The sequence below is a fragment of the Callorhinus ursinus genome, unplaced genomic scaffold, assembly GCF_003265705.2.
Source record: "Callorhinus ursinus isolate GAN/ISIS: 27379988/994484 unplaced genomic scaffold, GSC_fseal_2.0 scaffold72, whole genome shotgun sequence".
Lineage (NCBI taxonomy): Eukaryota > Metazoa > Chordata > Mammalia > Carnivora > Otariidae > Callorhinus > Callorhinus ursinus.
Window position 1 is genome coordinate 3,517,973 of NW_027397134.1, and position 22,416 is coordinate 3,540,388.

Sequence of the window (22,416 nt, forward strand, 5' to 3'; positions counted from 1 at the left end):
GTAAATCAACAAAGCAGATGCCTGTTTGTGCTATTCTTTAGACGCGGGAATCCTAATTAATCCTCATTCTCTCGCACCCAGTGCATCATATCCCTGCCCCACCTCTGTCAGCCTGGGGAGTTGCTTTCAGAATTTGTGTTCATTGTCATGATTGCCATAACCATGTTTCACTCCGTTCCAGCATGCACACATAATTTTTTTTTAAGATTTTATTTATTTATTTGGCAGAGAGATACAGAGAGAGAGCAAGTAGGCAGAGAGGCAGGCTCCCCGCTGAGCAGGGAGCCCGATGCGGGGCTCGATCCCAGGACCCAGGGATCGTGACCTGAGCCGAAGGCAGCCGCTTAACCGACTGAGCCGCCCAGGCGCCCCAGTTTTTTTTTTTTTTTAAAGTAAGCTCCACACCCAATGCAGGGCTCCACTCAGGATCCCGAGATTGGGAGTTGCATGCTCTACAGACTGAGCCAGCCAGGCACCCCAGTGCACACAGAATTTTTTATTAGGAAATGTACACTGTGGTTAAAACCAACTACATAACCTGTTTCAACTTCAGGTTGCCCAAGATTGTTTCACCACCAAAACTCTTCTCCAGTTCTGTTCTGGAAATACGCATTCAGATGGACTCTATACAGAAACAGAACAGAAATGACGATCAGGTTGTTCTCACATGAAAGCTTATTCATTTTTTTAAGTGTACAGTTTTTAGTATATTAATAGAGTTGCATAACCATCACCACCATCAATTTTAGTATTTTCATATTCTTTGTATATCATAGATACAAGTCCGTTATCAAATATATGATTTTCATCATCCCCAGAAGAAACCCCTTACCCTTTTGCAGTCATTTCCCTTTCCTTCTGGACATTTCTTACCAGTGGAATCATTCAGTATGTGGTCTTTGGTGTCTGGTGTCTTTCACTCAGCATTCTGTTGTCAGGGTCCTTCCATGCTGCAGCATGCATCAGTATGTCATTTAAAAAAAAAAAAAGATTTATTTATTTGAGAGAGAGTGCACATACAAGCGGGGGGAGGGGCATTGGGAGAGGGAGAAGCAGACTCCCTGCTAAGCAGGGAGCCCCAAGCGGGGTGATCCCAGGACCCTTGGATCATGACCCAAGCCAAAGGCAGACACTCAACTGACTAAAGCCACCCAGGCGCCTGTAGTACGTCATTTTTTAAATTGCCAAATAATATTCCATTGTATGTTGTTTATTGCTTGCTTATTTTTCAGTGAATGGACATTTAGATTGTTTCCACATTTTGGTTATTAAGAATAATACTCTTGTGACCATTTGTTTGCCAGAGTTTGTGTAGACAGGTTTTCATTTCTTCAGGGTAAATAACTAAGAGTGGAATTGCTGGGTCATATAGTAACCATGTTTAACCTTTTGAGGAACTGCCAGACTGTTTCCCAAAGTGGCCACACAGTCTACATTACCACCAGCAATGTGTGATTTCTCCACATCCTAGCCAAGCCTTGTTATTATCTGTATTTTTGATTACAGTCATCTTAGTGGGTATGAAACGGTATCTCATTGTGGTTTTGACTTGCATTTCCCTGTTGGGGAATGATGTTGAGCATCTTTTCATGTGCTTATTGAAAGTTTGTATATCTTCTTTGGAGAAGTGTCTATTCAGATCCTTTGTCCATTTTTTTAAAATTGGTGATTTATCTACTACTAAGTTGTAAGAGTTCTTTATATATCCTAGATACACATCCCTTATCAGATACATGATTTGTAAATATTTTCTCCCATTCTCTTGAGTTTTCTTTTTACTTTCTTGATGGTGGCCTTTATTGTGCAAAAATTTTAAATTCTGACGAAGTCCAGCTGATCCATTTTTTCTTTGGTTACTTGTGCTTTTGGTATAATATCTAAGAAACCATTAGAAGGCTCCTTGTCTCACTGAGACCTCATAGATGTCCTTACTGTGGTATTCTACATGGTCATATACTTAAGGGCCTTCTAGGATTTGTAATAAAGAATTTATTCTCTCTTTCCCTATGGAAGCTTAAAGTTAGCAGAGGGCCAGGAGGCACTGGTCCCTCTCTCTTGTGGTCCTGCTTTCCTGGATACTTCTATTTCACCTGGGACATCTGAGCCACAGCAGTCTCCACATATCCTATGGCAGGAAGATGAGAGACCGCTAGGCATGCCAGTGGTCAGAACTTCAGTTCCAGCTTAGTAGCTGAATGGCTGGGTTGAAAATATGGAAAGACAGCAGAGCTACTGCCCCCCCAGCCTCCTTCCCCCCTTTTTTTTTTTAAAGCTAATAATGGTTCTGGAAGACACTGGGCTGCCATTTCCTAAGAGTCCTAGCAAGTGCCCATGAATGCAAATGCTCCTGCTGACCAGCCCTAGGGACCTGATTTCTTATGGCTTTAAGATTATATTCCATCAGGTCTAAGTAGGGAAGACAAGACAGTCTGTCAAAATAAAGGTAAGAGAGGTGCCATTTTTGAAGTGCAACAGAAAGGATGTAGGCGAGTGATAGCTGTCAGTAAGACTCCCACCCCCGCTGTCCTTTTTGGTGCCTTTGGAAAGATAACAGCTCAAAGGGCCTGTTTTAGAATGTTCAATATCTAGCAAGTGTTTCCAAAAGAATTTTTCTCTCCAAGGTCTGCTGATGAGCACCAGACTGAAAATTATTCCTCTAACTAATGGCTGGGCTCTTGTTCTCAGAAGGGGGCGTAGGTGCCTTGGAGGGTCATCGACCAGGATTCTGTGCTCCTAAAAACGGCACCCAAGGGCAGTGCAACTCAACCTTTTCTTGAGCTCTACCCAAAAACTGTCTGGAAGGTCTGACTTCAGGCCACTCAGCCTTGGCAAGTGCGTGCTTCGGAGAGTGCCTGGCAGGAGCGGGAGCTGATAGACAGGTGCACGTGGCAAGGGGAGACGGTTGTGCAGCGGCTTCACACTTACTGGAACTGAGACTGGTTTCCTAAGTTCTTTCTCATGATGCCAGAAGCACCAAGGAAAGGCAAAAAAAAAAAAAAAAAATTGCAGTTATTCTGAGTCATTCATATCATCCGAAATACTCTTTGTTGTTTGAGCATGGCGTGTTTCCTGTCATACGGTCTTCAGTCCTTCTGCTGGTATTACGGTGCTGTTGGCTTTTATAACATGAGTGCGATAAATAAATAAATTAGTGTAGTTGGCTACCATACAGAATTTTTCCTTGGCATGGAAATGGACTCTTCCCTAAAGGTCAAAATAGAATCAGTTTGTTTTGCAAAAGGATTACCTGTGGAATTGCTTCCAACTGTTCATGCTGCCCCACAAACTGCACCCTACCCGTGGCCCCCCCACCCCAAAAGACAAATGCACAATACACCCATGTCTTCAGAAGCAGTCGTGTTGTTTAAAGCTGCATCTCTGACCAGGCCCCCACCCTCTTCATCCCTCGGCGCGTTTGCCGTGTGTGCCGAGGTTGGGCTCTCTTCCGTGCATAAGAAAAAATAAGAAAATTGCCTGTTTTAGGCAATGCAGGTGTGTTTCAGAGATTTAGAGTTAAGAAGTCAAGTAAATATTTTGGCAGCCCAACAAAGGTAAAAGGGAGAACGCACCTAATGGGCTTCTCAAATTACAGGCCTGTCTAAACACCGCCTTCCTCCAGAGACACTGGTCAGGGCCGGAGGCTGCCTTGCGGGCTCACTTCTGTCGCTGGTCCTGGCTGGCCCTGTGCCAGATGGGACACTTGGACTTTGATCCAGTCCCACCCAAGAGAAAAGACATTCATCAGTAAGTGGGAGATCTGTCCTCCTCCACAGATTCTAAATCATAACGCGTCCTCTTCCTGGCGGAAGAAATTCCCAGATAGCTTTTTCTCCCCTTTTAAATCGGAACCCTGAAGAACCGGGGCACAGAATCTCAGGAACCTGCCGCAGTGTAACTCCATCCACCTCTGGGCCTGGGAGGCTGGCAGCTGTGGAAAGAGGGCCAGGACACAGCAGGTCTCAGGGCCGCTCGTCTTTTGGGCTCAGGATCTGGGCATCCAAGTACGGCCCGAGCCTCCCAGTCTAGGTGGCTTCCCCGTCGCCTGGTTTAAGAACAGAGACATCCCAGAAGGAGGGAGCTCTGACCTGCTAGTGGCGTGTCTCCGTCAAGCTGTGCTTTGTGTCTCTTCTAACAGAAGGGCAGACAGCAAACTGCCTCTCTTCCTTGCCCTCCCCCAGTGGCTTCCACCCGATCACCTTGGCAGGGCCTCATCCGAGGAGGAGGGTGAGCAGGCGGGCAGGGAGGAGGGAGGGGGGGTGGTGGCTGCATTGGCGGCTCCTTTGATCGCCTCCCTCCCGGTTCCAGGCCCTGCCGCCAGCAGGCCAGCCAAAGGCCTGGCTCTACTGATCTGATGAGGTGCTGAATAGGACCCGAGGGGCAGTGACGGGAGCGAGAAGAAAGCCTCGAATGAAAAGGAAACCCCGTGAACCTGCTCGGCTTCATTGGCCAGATTTTCCTACCAGGGAGCCGCTCAGTTCCTGCCAGCCCGGGCTGCCCGCCCCTCACCCCGGCCCCTCGTGTCTCTGCTTTTCAGACCCTGGGTGTGTTTTGTGTTTGAATCACGGCTGCTCTCCCTGGTTCTCAGGCTGGGAACCCACTGCGCCTGTTTCCATGGTCACTGGGAAGCTCTCAGCGCCATGTGCTTCAAAGGGAACCTTTCCCCTCCCAGCGCTTGCTGCTGCCTGCCCCAGGCGGCCACACAATGAACGGCTCCTCCGAGGCAGGCCTCTGACCCTTGCGTGCCAGGAGGAAAACCTTGCCTTTGCCGACTGAGGCCATGTTACCTCACAGAAACCCCCCTCAGCAGAGCGTGTACATGTGCACGCACCATGGCCTGTGGGTCTCACATGCACCCTTGGAGGTTTTGTTGGGATGTGGAGATTATAGGTTGGTAAGAGTTTGGGAGTCTTTCTGAAATTAAAGAAAAGAGCAAAGCCTAAGCCCCTGAGAGGAGAAGAGGCAGCCTCTTTGGGGACAGGAGAAGGGAAAGCAGAGGAAGATTTGGATGGGGACAGGTAGTGGACCCAGACACTATGTGGAACTTTCTCAGCTAGCCCGAGGTCTTTGGGGCCAGCAGAGAATGGAGTCAGGGTCTGTGCTGACTCCCCCTGGGCCACAGATACCTGAGCAGTGGCCCACCAGGTTTGAAGTTGGTTTTTGCTCATTTATTGAATAGTGCAGAGGAATGAAGCCTCTCGCATCTGATTGGAGAGAATCAGTGGTTTCATGATCATGGGAGGCTGCTACATGATGATGCTGGAATTATTAAAAGGTCAATGTCCCATGAAGAGCTTATATTTTGGATGCCAAGCCAGCGCCCCTTGCTTGGAGCTCAGGATGTTCATTTCTGCCTTGGGCTTACTGAACTACAGAGAGCATGTGTGGGAAATCAGAGGTTTCTTGAACTCTAAGTTTCCTACCAGTCTTTACCTTTTTTATAAATTGTTTTAAAAGATTTTATTTATTTGACAGAGAGATAGAGCACAAGTAGGCAGAGCAGCAGGCAGAGGGAGAGGGAGAGGCAGGCCTCCCGCCCCCACCCCCGCCCCGAGCAGGGAGCCCGATGCAGGACTCAATCCCAGAACCCTGGGATCATGCCCTGAGCCAAAGGCAGACAATTAACCGACTGAGCCCTCCAGGTGCCCCCCAATATTTACCTTTTGTAATATTTTAGTCATATCTCCTCTTTTTCTTTTGCTCATTTTGCCCTTCTACAAAAACCCTATTTCTTTCCTTTTTTACAAAACTATCTGAAATTGTACCTGTCTCACTTGTATGCTCAATGAGGAAGGACCCAGGAGGATGACACAATTTCTCTATATTAAAAAATGTCATCACCACAATGTCCCGTTTGCTGGGCAAAGTCCATGCTCCAAATCGTATTCTTACTAGTGGGAGTTGAAGATCCTAGACTATTCAGAGCCTGGCTGTGGAGTCCGGAGTTGCTGATCATGTATGCTCTCCACGGAGGTGATGACTTCCCTCACTCCGTGTTCTGAGCTTACTCCTCCAGATTCTTTCCCTGACTTGACATGAAGAAGTTAACGGTGGTATGATTTTCTTTGGCTCTTTTAGGTGTCAGGCACGTGTCTTGAAGAAACTAGGAAAGAGGGGTTGGGGGTCCAGATTCATTTGAACCTTGTCGGTTTTATGTGTTTCCTTTCTCTCCATTGTCAAGCCTCTCTAACTTGGATGTGGCTCTTCAAGGCTTAAAGAATGAGTACCTTCTCTTTCTGTGTGTTCTCAAGACAGAGCTAAGTGGGGGAGGGGCATGGGATGGACTGGGTACCCCTGAGACCCATGCAGGTGAAGAGTGCATTGGTGATGACCCTTGACTTGAATGTAGTGGCTCTTCAGAAGAAGGTTATTGGTTTTTCATCAGTCATGCCAACCACTATTCTTGTTGGCAGCTTTACTAGAAGGATTGAGAAGTTGGATGTCTCTCACCACTCACAATTGATCCGCCAGTTGAGTTCTGTGGCAGTGATAATCTAGGTGGCCAGTTAATCTGTTTTGTTAACCAAGAAGGTTTATTCAGCTTTTGGGCTACGGTTTGTAGTTTAAGGTATAAATGTGTACGGGATGTCGAATTTACCTGATATTTCAAAACTATAGCCACCCAAACACTTCTTTGCCCTGGTTGCCCTGGTCCCTTGAGATTCAGCAAGCAGCTCTGGAGTGTCCACAGTGCTCCAACCACCCTTTTAGGCATGACAAGGCCACCATGGGGAGAGAACTGGGAGGCGCTCCTTCAGGTCTGGGCTTAGACACCAGTTTCTCCTGGAATTCTGTCTGGACCAGGTGCGTTTGCAAGGAAGGCTTCGCCAGAGAGATGAAACTGAACTTTCAAGAATGGATGGGCTTGGGGTAAGGAAGGGATGGAGGGGGAAATTAGAGGAGCAGGGCCAGCAGGAGCAGAAATAGTGCATGGTGTATCCCAGGGGCAGTCAGAAAGAGTGACTTGATGGGGCCTCTTGGTTTTATCAGGCAGAAGATCCCCTTGGCAGAGAAGGCATTTCCAGAGACTCTTTCAAGAGGTGTGCAAAATAGGAGCATGCAGCGGAGGGGAGGGGAACATGTTCCCAGCAGAGGGAACAGGACGTGCTTAGGTCTAGAAATAGATTGCCAGTTTGGACATTTCTGTGATGTTGCCCTAGATTGCTGTTCTATGGCAATTTAAGTAAAAGAGAGGGATAAAACTTAGTGTATTAGGGACCTTAAAATGTAAAATCCAAGAGAATTTTTACAGGAATGAGCTAAAGTGGTACTTGGTGGAACTTGCCCAGTCAACATAAAACATAAACAGGACTCCGATTTTCCTTCTCTGTGTGCAGATTCTTTTCATCCTGAATCCAGCCCCCCAACTCTAAATTGCTGTTCAGTATAGATACCTAAAAGTTATCGTTTGAACCATCCTTAAGTGTACGATTCTGTGGCATTAAGTACATTCACATTGTTGTGCAACCATTACTACCATCCATCGCCTGAATCTTTTCATTTTCTCCACCCCCTAAAACTGTCTCATTAAACACTAACTCCCCATCCCCCCCCAGCCCTGACTGACACCCACCATTCTCCTTCCTGTCTCTATGAATTTGACTACTCTAGGTATCTCATATAAGTTGGAATCATACAAAATTTGTCCTTTTGTAAGCTTTCCATTTAGCATGATGTCTTCAAGATTCATCCAGGTTATAACATGTATCAGAATTTCCTTCCTTTTTGTGGTTGAATAATAATCCATTGTATGTACATACCACATTTGTTTATGCGTTCGTCAGTGGCCATTTAGGTTGTTTCTACCTTTTGGCTGTTGTGATTATGGACAGAGGTATACAAATGTTTCTTTAAGACTCTTCTTTCTTCTCTCTCTCTCTCTTTTTTTTTTTAAGATTTATTTCTTTATTTTAGAGGGCGTGAGTTGGGGGCAGGGCAGAGGGAGAGAGTCCTCAAGCAGACTCCTGCTGACCTCAGGGCCAACACTGGGCTCAGTCCCATGACCCATAAGATCATGATTTGAGCCGAAACCAAGAGTTACCCAAGCACCCCAAGAATTTCAGTTCCTTTGGATATATACCCAGAAATGGAATTGCTGGATCATATGGTATTCCATGCTTAATTCTTTGTGGAATTCTTTGAGGAATCACCATACCATTTCCCCCAATGGTTGCACCATTTCACATTCTCACCAGCAATATACAAGGATTTCAGTTTCTCCCCATCCTGTCAGCACTTCTTGTTGTCTGATAGGGTTGTTTTTTGGTTTTATTTTTGGTTTTAATAATAGCCATCTGGCGCCTGGGTGGCTCAGTTGGTTAAGCGACTGCCTTCGGCTCAGGTCATGATCCTGGAGTCCCGGGATCGAGTCCCGCATCGGGCTCCCCGCTCGGCGGGGGGTCTGCTTCTCCCTCTGACCCTCCCCCCCTCATGCTCTCTCTCTCTCTCTCTCATTCTCTCTCTCAAATAAATAAATAAAATCTTTACAAAAATAAATTTTTTGTAAAGATTTTATTTATTTGACAGAGAGAGACACAGCGAGAGAGGGAACACAAGCAGGGGGAGTGGGAGAGGGAGAAGCAGGCTTCCCGCGGAGCAGGGAGCCCGATGCGGGGCTCGATCCCGGGACTCCAGGATCATGACCTGAGCCGAAGGCAGATGCTTAACCAACTGAGCCACCCAGGTGCCCTTTTTTTTTTTTCTTGTAAGGTGATTTTTAGTGAACATGGGACTAACAGCCATCTTAAGAGGCTATGAGGTGGTTTCTCATTGGCTTGATTTGCATATTCCTAATGACTAATGATGTTGAGCATCTTTTCATGTGCTTATTGGCTATTTATGTATCTTCAGAGGACCATTTAAGTCCTTTGCCTATTTTTTTAATCAAGTTGGTTGTTGTTGTTGTTGTTGAGTTATAGGGGTTCTTTGTATATTCTGGACGTTAACCCCTTCTCCAGTACGTGATTTGTCGGTATTTTCTATTTCTCGTGTCCCTTTTCACTCTGTTGATAGTATCCTTTGATTAAAACAAAAGTTTTTAATCTTGATGAAATCCACTTTTTTCTATTTTTTTTTCTTTTGTTGCCTTTGCTTTTGGTGTCTCCTCTCTTTGTTGTGCTTGCTCCTTAATTCATCTTCACATAACATTTTTTTTTTTTTTTTTTTTTTTTTTTTTACACATAGAAGGTTATACAAACCTATCTTACTACTCACCGTTGGTTTGTGATTTACTCTTGGTCTGAGAATTGCAGAAAGAAAGAGAAATCTTGCTTCTTGGGCCAGGCTCTTGCTATGTCAGAAGATGTGCTGTTGTGGATACAGAGAATGATAGGAACTGCACAGAAGGTGCCCTGGGCTGGCCACAGGGGTCCAGCAAGCTGGCTGCACTATTCTATGGTGAACCTATTGCAAATGGGGATCTCCTGTCCGCCTCCATGGCCAGCCGCCACCAGCCCCACGGTGTGAATGGCAAGGAAGTGGGGGCTGGCGGCTGGCTGGACTCCAGGATGCAGCCTTTGCTGGCGGAGAACCAAGGCAGTGGGGGGAAAAACACTCTTGTGTATGAGAGAAATAATGCTAGCTCCAAAACCTATAATTCCCAAGTTAAAAAAAAAAAAAAAGAGGAAAAAAAAGATTTTTCAACCAAACTGTGCTTTTATCTTTGGATTCTGAATGGGAGATTGTTCACACAGCTAAGCTGGCTGCAGAAGCCAGGCCAGTTAAAACAATATGCAGGCAGCTCTACTCCAAGTAACCAGAAACTGTTGGCTCAAAGGAGCCTGAACCGAGGAACCAACCTGCTGGGAGAGGTTTTCCAAGTAACTCCAAGCAACGGCCTGAATGTAAATCCTCCTGCTGGGGAATGGCACTTTGGCAAATGAAGACCCTAATTAGAGATGGAAGGGTTTCTATTTTGTTTTTCTTTAATCCTTACCCTGGGGCCTTTGCAGGGCCGCCATGTCTCTGCTTGTGTGCAAAGAAATTTCCAGCTTCTCTTTGTAACAAGATCCTCTTTTGGGAAAGAAGCAACAAGCCGACAATGTGGGCCCACCACAGCCGGGGGACCCTGCCACCAGCTTAACCCAAAACAAAGAGCTTGGTCTGGGCCCGAGAGCCTGGGTCACCTGGATTGGCTGGTCGTTTGAAGTTCTTGGCCAAGTTGGATCTTATAGTGCCCCCCACCCTCCACCCTATGAGACCCTTAAATCCATGCTTAGACTGCACATGAAGTTTCTTAAAGTCCCACAGGAGAACAGAAGTGTGAACAAAATGTAAAAGCAGTTAAGGGAGAACTGCAGCTCTGAGGCACCAAGGCCAAGGTCTGATTTGAAATGGGTTGGCGGGTCCTTCTTAACCTCTTCAGCCTTCCACATGATTCTTTGCTGGTTTGGTCTAGGCAGTGAAGTGGAGGGACTTTGCTCTTTTTCAAATCGGTCACCTGCTAGGTCCCCAGATACGCACAGGTATCACATATATGGAGAAGCCACATGCACTGGTTCCGTTTAGTTTCGATCTGTTGCGGGTCTGTCATTGACTCACCCAGGTCCCCTCAAGGGCTTAGAACGGATGGTCTCGCTCTTTTTAATGGTCCTAGAAAGGCAAATGAACAGTGTTCTCTGGGTCTAGAGTATCAGGCTGTCAGTAAATTGTAGAACCAGTTTTGGACAATTCTGGGTGACAAATGAGTACGACTGAAGGGCCTTTTCAGCCTTTCAGGATGGTTGTTCCTCGAGCCACCATCCTTCACATTGGCAAGTGTGGGAAAGATGTATGAGAATTTTGTGTACCCCTGTATTTTATGCATTACCAGAGAGCCGCTGTTAGCTTCTTTGTCATCAAGTTCGCTTCTGGTTACAGGATGCTTGTGCCCAAGTGACTTCAAAAATCTGTGAGGGGAAATTACACATGTTTGAGTCACATATAGGAAGGATGCTTCTCCTGAGCAGCTGCTCCATGCTGAGCCCCAGGCTGGGCTTGTCCCCAAAGAGCCTTCTTTACTATTCACGAGTCTGTGAGCTGGTCAGTACTCTAAGATGAATGCACTGAGTCTCAGGGGAAGAGACATAACTGCAGACACCACACACACTCCGTCCAAGGCCCCAAGTTAACTTCAGACCGGCGTGCTCTGGGCCACCTCATTTGTTCTTTGCACATCAGTTCTGTCCTTTGAACTTAGAAGTTGAGCCTACAGATGGGGGTTGTGCCGCTTCTGCGTAGGTAAAAGGACAGACTGACAGACTCCTAACCAATCGTCTCCACCCGCCGCCGCTGCCCCCCACTGGTGGGGAGCCCAGTGCTGCCGAAGAGCCACCCATTCCTGATTGGCATGTGCTGGACGGATGTGTCCACTGCATTTATTTCCCAGAAGTCCTCAGCTTGCTCTTACTGTCTAAAGTTAGGTTTCAGGGAATCCCAAGATGTTCCTTTTTCAGCTCTATGCTTGTGGTTAGGCCACTGCAGCTCTTGGGAGAAAAATGGCCCGATCTGTTTGCTGCCTGGCAAAACAAGGGCCGTGAAGTGCTGTGACCTCAGTGCTCGTAACTGTCCCTGCTCCAGCTTCTCCCTCTTGGTTTAATTTTCAGTGGTGTTTGTAGAAACTACTTACAGTCATTGGGAAACAGGTAGACTGAGAAATAAAAAGAAAACTGAGTTTTTAGATGCCACATCGGTCCTTCTAAAAAGATAAGACAAAAGAAAACCTTACCATTATGTCCCTGATTTATTCTGTTGCTCTTTGGGAAGCATGGTGCTTAAATGGTAGAATGTGGTAGCAACTCCACCCTTGTCATTATGGAAAATCTTAGCCACATTATACTCATACCTAATTTAAAACTGTATCAGACTGAAAGGGCAGGGGGGCAGGGGAGAGCTGATCATTTCCGTGTCACCTTGCAATTGTACCTAAAGAACAATCAACCTGCTGAACTTGTAATGACCATTGGTTTGAAAAGGGACTCAGATGTCAAGAACTGAAGTCTGTCACAGATTATTAGATTGCTTGTGTAGGCCATAAGCATGATGATATAGAGTAAACTGAATAATACTAGATATATGGCAATACTTCTTTACTACATTAGCATGAGGATATGGGGGGGGCGGTTGGGCCTGGTGGGCCTGGGTTAGAGCACACACCATTCTCTTCCATAAGCAACCACGGGCATAGTGGAATATTGGTGGTAGTCTTTACCAGGACAGCCTAGCATTGTTAATAATGCTAAGAATCTCTCCATGCTCTGAAAAAGTGCAAAAGTCTTTAATTTTTTGTTCCCTAAACATCTTTCCCGTGTATTTTTCCTTCTGTGATCATTTTCATGTTGCCGTAAAGTCATATAGACCCCAAGTGGTGCCGTGACAACAGTGAGGATCCTAGCCCAAATCTTGCCCCTAGGAAGAGCTGAGAAATGTCACTCTATTACCAGTTTTTTCTTGCTTTTAGATTCTGCCCCCCTTTCTTTTTAATATCCTTTGTTTTTGTTTTTTTGAACAAGGCAATTAATAGTAGTAGCATCTTTGATGCTACTCAGTTATCTGAAGTCATTTGCTACTGCTCTGCATGCCCTCAGCCATTTCCCCCAGTAGCAGTAGCCCCTGGCCTGCTTGAGCGTAAGGCAGGCTGGGATGATGTGATTGCTGATATATCTGGAATGCCTGAGCCAAGGGCAATTCTGCCCAGGGTGGGGATGAGAGCTCCCAGACCATTTTACTGCACCCCTCTCATTTGGCAAGAAGCAGAGATGCCCCAGGCTCCCAGCTATGCTGAAAGAATACAATGAGCTTGACTCTAAGCAGCCCCCTTTTGTAGGTTAGTGTAGAAGAACAGAGAATACATCTTTGGAATTCACTAATATGTTCATTATATACCTCCTATATCCCAGGCCATGTGCTAAATGCTGCTGATACAATGGTGACACTATAGATAGGTCTGTGGCCTTGTGGGGCTCACAGTCAGTAGGGGGGATGCAGAGGCAACCAGCAAGGGTACACACACACACACACACACACACACACACACACACCAGGCTAGTTGCAAATTGTGATGTGCATCTTGAAACCAGTAAACACAAGTGAGAGGCTGAGTTGGAGAGTCTCTCTTTTTCTCTGCGTGGGCTGCCCAGAGTCCAGGTTCCTAGAAGAAAAGAGGGGAGACATTCCCACACCCATCACCACATCGGAACTTGCCTACCTCCGTGCATCTACCGACTTCATCATCTGGTCTTCAGCACATCTACTTCATGAGGTGTGCTCTCTCATTTCCTGTTCTGCCTGTCATTTTCCAACCATCAGACAGCACTTTGCTACCATATAAGTCCTATCTGTTAAGTAATAAAGTGGGGGCACTCAAGTCTTACAGAAAGTTAAGTGCTTATTTTAGGTATCTTGTTAAATATTATCTACTTGACTATTTTGTGACAGATGCTTTTAAACCCTCTGAAAGTTATGTAGTATGCTGTGTGATGTAAAAAGACGTATATGCAAAACCTTTATTCTAATAATTGCCTAAAACTTATCATTTGGTGTTTTTTTTTTTAATGCTTAGTTGTAGCCTAAGAAATCCAAAGTGTAATTGAAAAAAAAAAGAGAGAGAAAGAAGGAAAGATCAAAGTGTAATCACAATCAGATTTTGATGTATTGCTTTTCGTTGATATCCTTCCTTTCAGAATTTTTTCCCTCTTCCAGTTGGCTTTAAGAAGGGAAGGAAGGAAAGGGGGGAAAAACTGATTAAAACTAAAACTGGCTTGGCTGGTAAGGGTTGTGTCTTATACTCCGAACTAAATAATGTTGCAAGAGGTCAACTGATCATTACTAAATGATGTTTCTGTACTAGCAGAGGTCATTGTCACAGTTCATGCAGAGCTTCCCAGTGCATTGACCTCATGTTTGCATGAAAATCCAGAGACTAGGCCAACGAAGTGTCCTCCCAGCCTATGACAGGTGCATTTGGGCCCGTGAATTGGTATTTGACCACCTAAGGAAGATAAACATGTGGAGACAGGTTGTAATGCGTTAGAGAACTTTCTCTTTAGAAAAAAGTGAATGAGAAAACAAGGGTTTGCTAGGGCAAGGGGCGGGAGCTCTAGCAAATAAAAGGTTATACCAGAACCCACTTCCTTTGTTTGTTCCACAAAGTAAAGTCTTGGTAACACTGAATAATTACAGTAGGAAAAGCCTGAATGAGGCCATCCTTTCACTTGTTCAATGAAGGTTAATTTAAGGGACTTAAATTTAAGAGTTAATTTAATGAGACTTGAGATCGAGCTTGAATTTGGGGATTTTTGCAAATTACCTGTTAAAGGCGATAGAAACAGAAGTGTATTTGTTCCTTAATATGAGAGTGACCTCTTAGTATTTAAGAGTGATTACTGATTAACCAGGGAGTTTCAAATGAGATGTTTACATATTCTTATTTAAAGAACTTGCCCCAGCTGAGTGAGTGCTGGCTTAGGTTGGGGTGAGCTGCTGTATCAGAGCATCTTGACTTCGGCTGGAGAAACTTCCTTCCCATGTGAAGCTCCCCAGAGCGTCTTAGGGGTTGTGCCCAGTGGGGGGCAGTAAAGCCACCTCCGCCACACGTTTTCCTTTAAGAGACTTGAAATGGAAAAGAAAACTAACACCTAGAAAGAAAGGTTGTCTGACCCCTGTATTCTAGATAAACCCAGACAGTGGTACTTGCCCCCACAAATGATCTTTGTGGCCAGGCTGATGAGTGGCAGAGACAGGCTTAGCCTACCTCTGGAGCCCACTCCTTTATTTCCATTCCTGAAGGTGGGATGTTTTCCAGGCAGAGCTCTGTGGGTTTGCTGAAGGCCAAAGGTGTGAGCCATTGGCCACTTGGGGTACATCTGCTCAATGTTGTAAGTATAAATCCATTGCCAACACTTGAGTTGGAAGATCTAAAAATCCACATGTCTACCTTCTCTTAGAAAATCAGAAGATCTGGCAGTACTGGTGCCCCACTCCTCTGGTGAAGGTAGCCTGAGTTGTATGGAAGCTTCCATCAGACAGGTGTGCGCTATCTCGTCTGCCACAGACCCCACCCCTCTGCTGTTTTCCTCACACAGTGGCAGCATATCCATTGCCATCAGTCTCATACCCAGCCCCTGTGGGCAGAGTTTGTGATCTCAGTTGTATGATCTTAAACTGCTTAGGGGAATACCATCAGGGTTGTCTGTAGAAGGTTGAATGAATCAAGTGTGAACACAGATCAGTGTTTTCTGTGACAGTCAATAAATATGAAGAATGGTCAAAGATGGGTTGGATTAGTAGACTTTTAAGCCTCTGATTTGTGTCAAGCACTGTTAAGACCAATGTAGGGTAACCATATTATTTGTCATTCAAGCTAGGACATGTTTGAGAATGGAAGGGGGGATGCCATCATTATTCATTATGGTGGGAAAACAAGTGTAGAGTGGGACTGTCCTGGCCATGCTAGGGGCAGGACATATAGCCATCTAGGCCTAGGGGACATGAAAACAGGATGCTTATATTCCACTAACCAGGGTGAATGAAGTGAAGGTTCATAAGAGGGGCTCACATGGAGGCTACGGTGGTATAGTGATGGTTCTGGAAAAATTGGGCAAGTCTTTGCAGAGAAAGGAGGCTTTTAGGCGGGTCCTTGAGCATGAGAAGAGCTTTGAGAGGTAAAGAAGGGTCCAGGAGAGCAATAAAGGTAAAAGGCATAACCTAAAGCAAGAGGTTATTTGTGTGTCTTAATTGTTCAGAAACGCACAACTGTGTGCCTGAGCGTACGGCACTTGGAGGCAGACAGTGGGAGAGGAGGTAGGCCAGGTAGACCTAGTCCAAACTAAGTTGAGCCTCGAACATCAATTGTAAGGAGTTGGGACTTGACTCAGAAAAGAGCAAGAAGATAACTCTTGGGATTATGTATAGGATGGATGGGAAGAAAGAGTGGAGACAGGGAGGTGAAAGGAGAGAGCCTACTTGAGAGTGATCCACTGTGAAGATGGAACTGAGCAACCTGGGTGTGGAGAGGGGAAGAAGATGGGTCTGGGCTTCCACCATGGCAGCTCCATTAATCTGAGGCAAATGGCATGGGTTTGAGAGAAACTTGGTGACTGGTTTTGGTTGTGCTGAGTTGGAGCCCTGGAATTCAAGAAAAGGGTCAGGGTTGAAGATGAAGTTTGGGGGAAGCCATTAGGTGGGAGTGTGGGTTCAAACCAAGAGTCTGGATGGGCTTGTTTAGGAAGAGAGTGTGGACTAGGAAGAGAAAAGGGGCCAGCACATGACTTCAAGGAAAACTTGGAATAAGGGATGAGGAGAGGGGAAAGTCAATTACAAGAGACTGAGGAAGAGTTGAGGAGAGAGGTATATATATAAACAGGATATTAGTGTCTGGAAATTTCCAGAGGCAAGCAGAGACCTTGTAAGAGTCAGCAAACCTGAATATATAGAGAAGAGAAGCAGGCTCGTGAGCACAAAGCGATGTCGACAGGGTCATGGAACAGCACAGAGGACAACCCAGGTGAGGTGGTGTGATCTTGTGGTGCTTTCATTTAGCACAGGTGTATTGTTTGGGTTTTGCCACATAACAAACTGCCCTGAAACTTTTAGTATCTTAAAAGCAGCAATCATTTTCATCTGTTCTTGATTCTGTGGGTCAGCTGAGCAGTTCTGGGCTGAGCCAGCGTGGTTGATCTCTGATCTGCTGGTGGTTCCTTGGGGCCTCACTTGGAACGTTTGTGCTCTCTTGACATGTGGTCTCTCCTCGCCCAAGAGGCTAGCCCAGGCTTCTTCACATGGTAGTCTAAGAGAGTGCAGCAGCAAGAGGGCCAGCCCCACAGGAGGCACTTACCAAGCCTCTGCATAGTGTGTTTGCTGATGAACCAGTGGCCAAAGCAGATCACATGACCAAACCCAGATTCAAGGGCCATCGAAATAAGCCCTTGAATAGGAGTATTGTGGCCATTTTTTTCAGTCTACCTGACAGGTGTGAATTTCTTGTAATGCTTGGCAGGAGGAGCTATTTGATACTTGGGCTCAATCGTGTAACTCTCCATTGAGCCATAGCTCTGATGACCTATCTAATTGTAGAGGAAATTGTTTCAGTTCCGCTCCAAATGAGAGCCCAAGTGCAGGGGACAACAATGACACTCATATTCATGACATCAAGCTAAAGCAATTAGTAAAGACATTGATAGCCCAGTTCAAAAACTCAGATGTGAGCTCCCTCCCTCAGAGCAGCTTTGTCTGATTTGCAACAATCAACACCTCTTCGTGCCATTATTTATCTAGGTCTAGATCAATGAATAGTAATCATGGCTGCCATTAATGGGTGCCTACCTTGTGCCCAAACTGTGCCAAGCACTTTACACCCATGAACTATTTGATCCCTTCAACAATTGACAAAGTCCTAGTACTGACCCAGTTCTACAGATGAGGAAACTGAGGACCAGAGATGAAGTGACTTGCCTAAGGGCATCGATTTAGTAAGGGAACCAGGAATTAAAAAAACAAAACAAAACCATCAGGCCACTGGCTCCCCGACTGTGAGCAGCAGTAGCAAGTGCAGGGACACCCATGTACACCCCCGCCACCCCCTGCCCAGTCCCGACACAGTTCCCATCATCTTTATGTTGAGGTAATATTCTCTCATGTATACTGACCTGGGATCTGCCTACTTCCCAGAGTCCACATGGGCACTGTGCTACTGTTCTCCCTTCGCCATTCACCCAGATGCATTGAGAATGGATTTGTTTTAGGATATTGAAGACAGTTTTAGAGCATCAGAAGGAGGTGTTACCTGGCTCAGTCTGGATAATTTTTTTTAAGATTTTATTTATTTGAGAGATAGAGCACACAAGGGGAGTGGCAGAGAGAGAGGGAGAAGCAGACTCCCCGCTGAGCAGGGAGCCCCACACAGGGCTCAATCCCAGGACCCTGGGATCATGACCTGAGCAGAAGGCAGATGCTTAACCCACTGAGCCACCCAGGCGCTCCTGGATAATTTTTTTTAGCCTGGCTTTAGAATTTACCTATGTTAGCTAAAATTTCCAGCATCACATAATAAAGAGTTCTTTGTGTCAAATTTTGCTCTTAAGAAAAATTAGAGGAGGAGCGCCAGGGTGGCTCAGTTGTTAAGCGTCTGCCTTCGGCTCAGGTCATGATCCCCGGGTCCTGGGATCGAGCCCCGCTCCCTGGGAAGCCTGCTTCTCCCTCTCCCACTCTCCCTGCTTGTATTCCTCTCTCACTGTGTGTCTCTCTGTCAAATAAATAAATAAAATCTTTAAAAAAAAAGAAAGAAAGAAAAATTAGAGGAATAACAGGAAGAGAATATTTGGGGATTCTCCCCCCACCTGTTTAAGTTCTGTATTGAAGTATAATAGACATAGAATAAGCAGGACATATTTAAAGTGTACAGTGTGATAAGTTTTCACACACACCCACACCCCTCATGAAACTATCACCATAATCAGTGAACCTTCTATCACTCCAAAAAGTTCCCTCATGTCTCTTTGAAGCCCCTCCCAACCCTCCCCTCTGTTCCTCACCAATCCCCAGATGACCATTATTTGCTTCACCTACTAGAGATTAATCTGTTTGAATTTTATAAGTTTTATATGAATGAAATCGTACAGATATGTACTCTTTAACCTCACTTCTTTCACTCAGCATAATTGCTTTGAGATTTACCTGTGTTGGTTATGTGTATCAGTTTATTCCTTTTTTATCACTTTTTAAATTTTAAATAAGAAAAGGGAACGCTGCTTTTTTTTTTTTTTTTTTTACTCTGAACTTGGGCCAGGACTATTGAAGTTACCTACCAAATTGTACATTAACCAACCAATGCTAGTGATGAGTTAATCTGTAACTTCATCTGTTAGCTGTTAACGTGGCCCCCAAACCTAACATCGTCTTGACTGTCAGGCCCTGATCCTGGCCACACTTTCTCTCCAGGCTAAAACCCAAGTGGGGTTGGGGGCTCAGGGAGCCCCGTATTTCTGAGTCTTGGTTGGGCCCTGCCCATCATCAGACCTTAATGTAGCCTGTCTTCGTGCCATCACAACAGTGGGGGGCTATGTACGTGATGGCGTGAGCAGCACGATAGCAGGGGCTGGGGCACTCCGTGCAACTCTGTGTTTCAGAAGTTTGAGTTATGCAAACGTCCTAATCCCAACATGTGCAGAGAACATTGGGGGCCTTCTGTTATTATGCAAAAGGACTCACTTTCATAGTGAACTCAGTCGGTACATTTGAAATTATCTTAATTTACACTTCTTTCCAAGACTCCACCTCCTTTTTAAACTAATGTACACCTGTCTGCTAGCAAATCCATTATAGTTAGCCTCCTTCCTTTCACAGGTCAGTTGTTTAACAATTCTCTCCTTAAGTGCTGGGCATCAGATCTCCCAGTACGGGAATGTTCTAGTAACAACTGCCTAAAATAATACGCAAAATATTTATGTTCTTAGTAATGGGTGGTGGTTAAATATATCTTCCCGTTATTTTTGGAAAACTATCATTGGATTCCCCTCAGTTTTGATTTTTCCCCAAAAGAAAAGCTTGGACATGACAAAACCTAATGGACTCTAAAATAGGGGCAGGGTTGACAGGATGCAGTCGGCTCAGAGCAGAACGCCCTCCCTTGCTGCCAGCATTCTCTGACCTCGGGAAGTCACTGTATCCTTTGCAAATTTAGGATGTGGGACTAGGTGCTCTTTAATCCCATTCCAGGACTGAGAGGCACTTAATCGATTCAGCCGGACCATAGTCGAGGTAGGTCACTGTTGCCTAATAGGCCCCCTCTGTCCCTCTGCATGAGGACTGCAGTGACTCTTCAGGTGGGCCTCATCGGCTTCTGGGGCCAGGAAGCAGGCTCAGTCTTGTCTCTGGATTTGGTTCACTGGCCCTTTCAAATGTCCCAGGCACCTGGAGGGTACGCAGTTGGACTTGGTTAGCCTCAGAACGATGCCAGCCGGTCCCCCGTGCCTGCCATGGTTGGGTGCCTGTGGAGCGAACGTTGGCACGTTCTGCAACTATCTACTTGTTTGGGGCGGGGTGGGGGGGCGGTGTACATAGCACTTGCTGTTTTAGCTCTCTCCACTTACCCACAAACCAGACTGCCAAACTCCTGGATCATAAAACAAAGCGTAGCACCTGGATCATGACCCAGCTCTTTTCCTGTTCCTCTTTTGAGACTTCCCCAACAGGAAAGGCTCTGGGTAATTGATAGAGATTATCCCTGATTCCCTTAATGTAACCTTTTTACTCTTTCCTTTTCCTGGGATTAAGCTGTTCCTTTGCAAGAAGTCCTTTTCTTAATGACACAGTCATAGACCTGTTATTGACCAAAGGAAGTGATCCAGCCCAACTCCACCTTCTGTGGCTCCTTGTCCCTTTGGTCTCTTTCATCCTAAGGCCTTTTAAAGTCATTAATTGGGTTTTTCAATTTTCTGCACTGTTAAAGGTTATCAAACTATACTTTAAAATTAATCTGCCTTCTTGAAACAATAATTGCCCATACATTTGTAGTTGGATATGAGCGTCCATATGGAGTAGATGTTCTAGCATTTGCTGAGGGAGCGTTCCGAGGCAGCATGCCCATGCTGCCGAGTTGTGCCATCCGCGGGGTGATGAGTGAGGTCTGACATAAAGTGGAGACACGAGGACCCTGTCAGCAGGCCCCTTTTTTCCTCCTTCTCTCTCTCTTTTCCTTCATTCAAGGAGTATTTCTTGCTGTGCATGCAGGTCCCCTGCTCCTTGAGAGGAAGGACTAGATCTTTTAGGATGGGTCTCTTCAGCATACGATTGTACCATCATGATAGGTGTTCAACAAATACGTGTTACATTACTAAACCCTAGGAAAGACAGTCACATTAGTTGTTTTGCCTGGAAGTACGTAGCCACCTGAATGAACCTTATTTGCAGAGGTCAGGGAACCCCCTCCAGAGAAAATGAAATTTTGGTCAGTGATCCAAAAATGTCAGTGAACCACAAGGGCTGTGCGTGAATGCTGTGCTGTGTCCCAGAAACTAACCTGTGGGCATGCTGACTGCCACCAAGAGAAAGACTGGTTAATAAACGATGGTCAGTGTTTATACTGTGGCCTTGTGAGGGGACTGTAATGCATAGTCTCCATGGAACCAGGCATCGCCTTTTGAGAACCTCTTCCCTTTGCGGTGCTTAGTACATCTGCAGGGTCTTCAGCCTCAGCCAGCACCTCATGTGACCAGCTTCTGGCCAGCTTTCCCTTCTTCCTCATTTGGGCAGCTTAGTCTCCACGAAGCCCTTCCTGACCATAGCATACATGGCCCCGCCCGAGTTCCAGACCAGATCGGGCGCGTTCAGAGTGGTATGGCCGAAGACAAGCTCATCTATTCCAGACTGGATTTGAGCATCCAACACAGTTGAGCTCTGGATTCATTTGTTTCCCTTGCTGGAAATGGTCTAGCTCCATTTCTCTAAGTCAGTAGAGTGCAAGCTCTGCGCAGGCAAGGACACACCCTTTCACGCCCCCACACACCCCATATTGCTCTGCAGTCTAAACAGAGGGACATGAATGGGACTGCGAACCACAGGCAGGAAGTAGCTTGCAGCCCCTGGTGGGGATGCCCAAGAGCATCTTTTCCCTCCACCTCTTGTCCTTTCTTGGCCTGAGGAAGGCCAGCTTGGTGCCTAGTCACCATTTCTCTGTCCCCTTCCGTCATGATGACTGTTGAGCATCATACTGGAATGCATTTGGAAGAAATGAGTTTTAACATGGCCTTCAGCTTGTTGGCCTATAGACATAGGATTATAGGACTCGGTCTTTTATTTAGACATGTTTGGCCTTTCTGGGTTTAACTCATGTTATGTTTTACAGCCGAACCCATGACCTCAAGTGCTACATCTGGTGTCTCTTCTCCACCACACCCCCAGGCCCTGTCACTAGAATTGTTCCTAATGGCAAAAGCTCTCAGGACTTCTTGGCAGAGAAGGGGATGTTAGTTGGCAATTGGCATCCAAGTTCTGTGACTTGGTTAACTCTGTTCAGTGTTTGAGGGCTTAGTTCAAGAAAGCATGTGTTTTGTGAAGAAAAATGGGACTTAAACTTGAAAATGGTGTCCTGGGGATTCATGTCTTTCAGAACTTGTATCATTCTGTTATTGCAGAAGACACTTTTGGAACTTACGTTCTGTTGCTCTGTCCTGCCAGGGGGTAGAGGCCCCTGTCTGAGGCCCCGGGACCCGTGTGGAGTAGAAGCCAAAGGCCTGGACCCAGGGAGCCAGGAGGATGACCTCTACTGTGAACCCCAAAAGCTTGCCCCTCCACGGGATAGAGAATTGCTCTTGTGCCCACAGCCCCCGCCCCAGCATCTGTGTCCCACAGCATTTGCTGCCTTCTGGGTTCCAGGGACCAGTCTAGGGGCCGGTGACCAAGGATGCTTGTGATAGTCACTGCCCCCAAGATCTTTGATTGTGAAGG

The 22,416-nt window shown here is 46.0% G+C and overlaps 1 protein-coding gene across 6 annotated transcripts in view; it reads left to right on the forward strand.

Annotated features, from left to right (window-relative positions):
• Positions 1-22,416, forward strand: part of ZNRF3 (zinc and ring finger 3) — a 149,408-nt gene that overhangs the window by 103,869 nt on the left and 23,123 nt on the right. Inside the window, exon 1 of one of the 6 annotated variants that reach the window (XM_073886742.1) lies at positions 5,915-6,050. The exons of the other annotated variants lie outside the window; for them this stretch is intronic. Coding sequence (XP_073742843.1) covers positions 6,033-6,050 — 18 coding nt within the window. The 5' untranslated portion in view covers positions 5,915-6,032. Of the gene's footprint in view, positions 1-5,914; positions 6,051-22,416 lie in introns of those variants that run through there. 6 annotated transcript variants of the gene reach the window in all.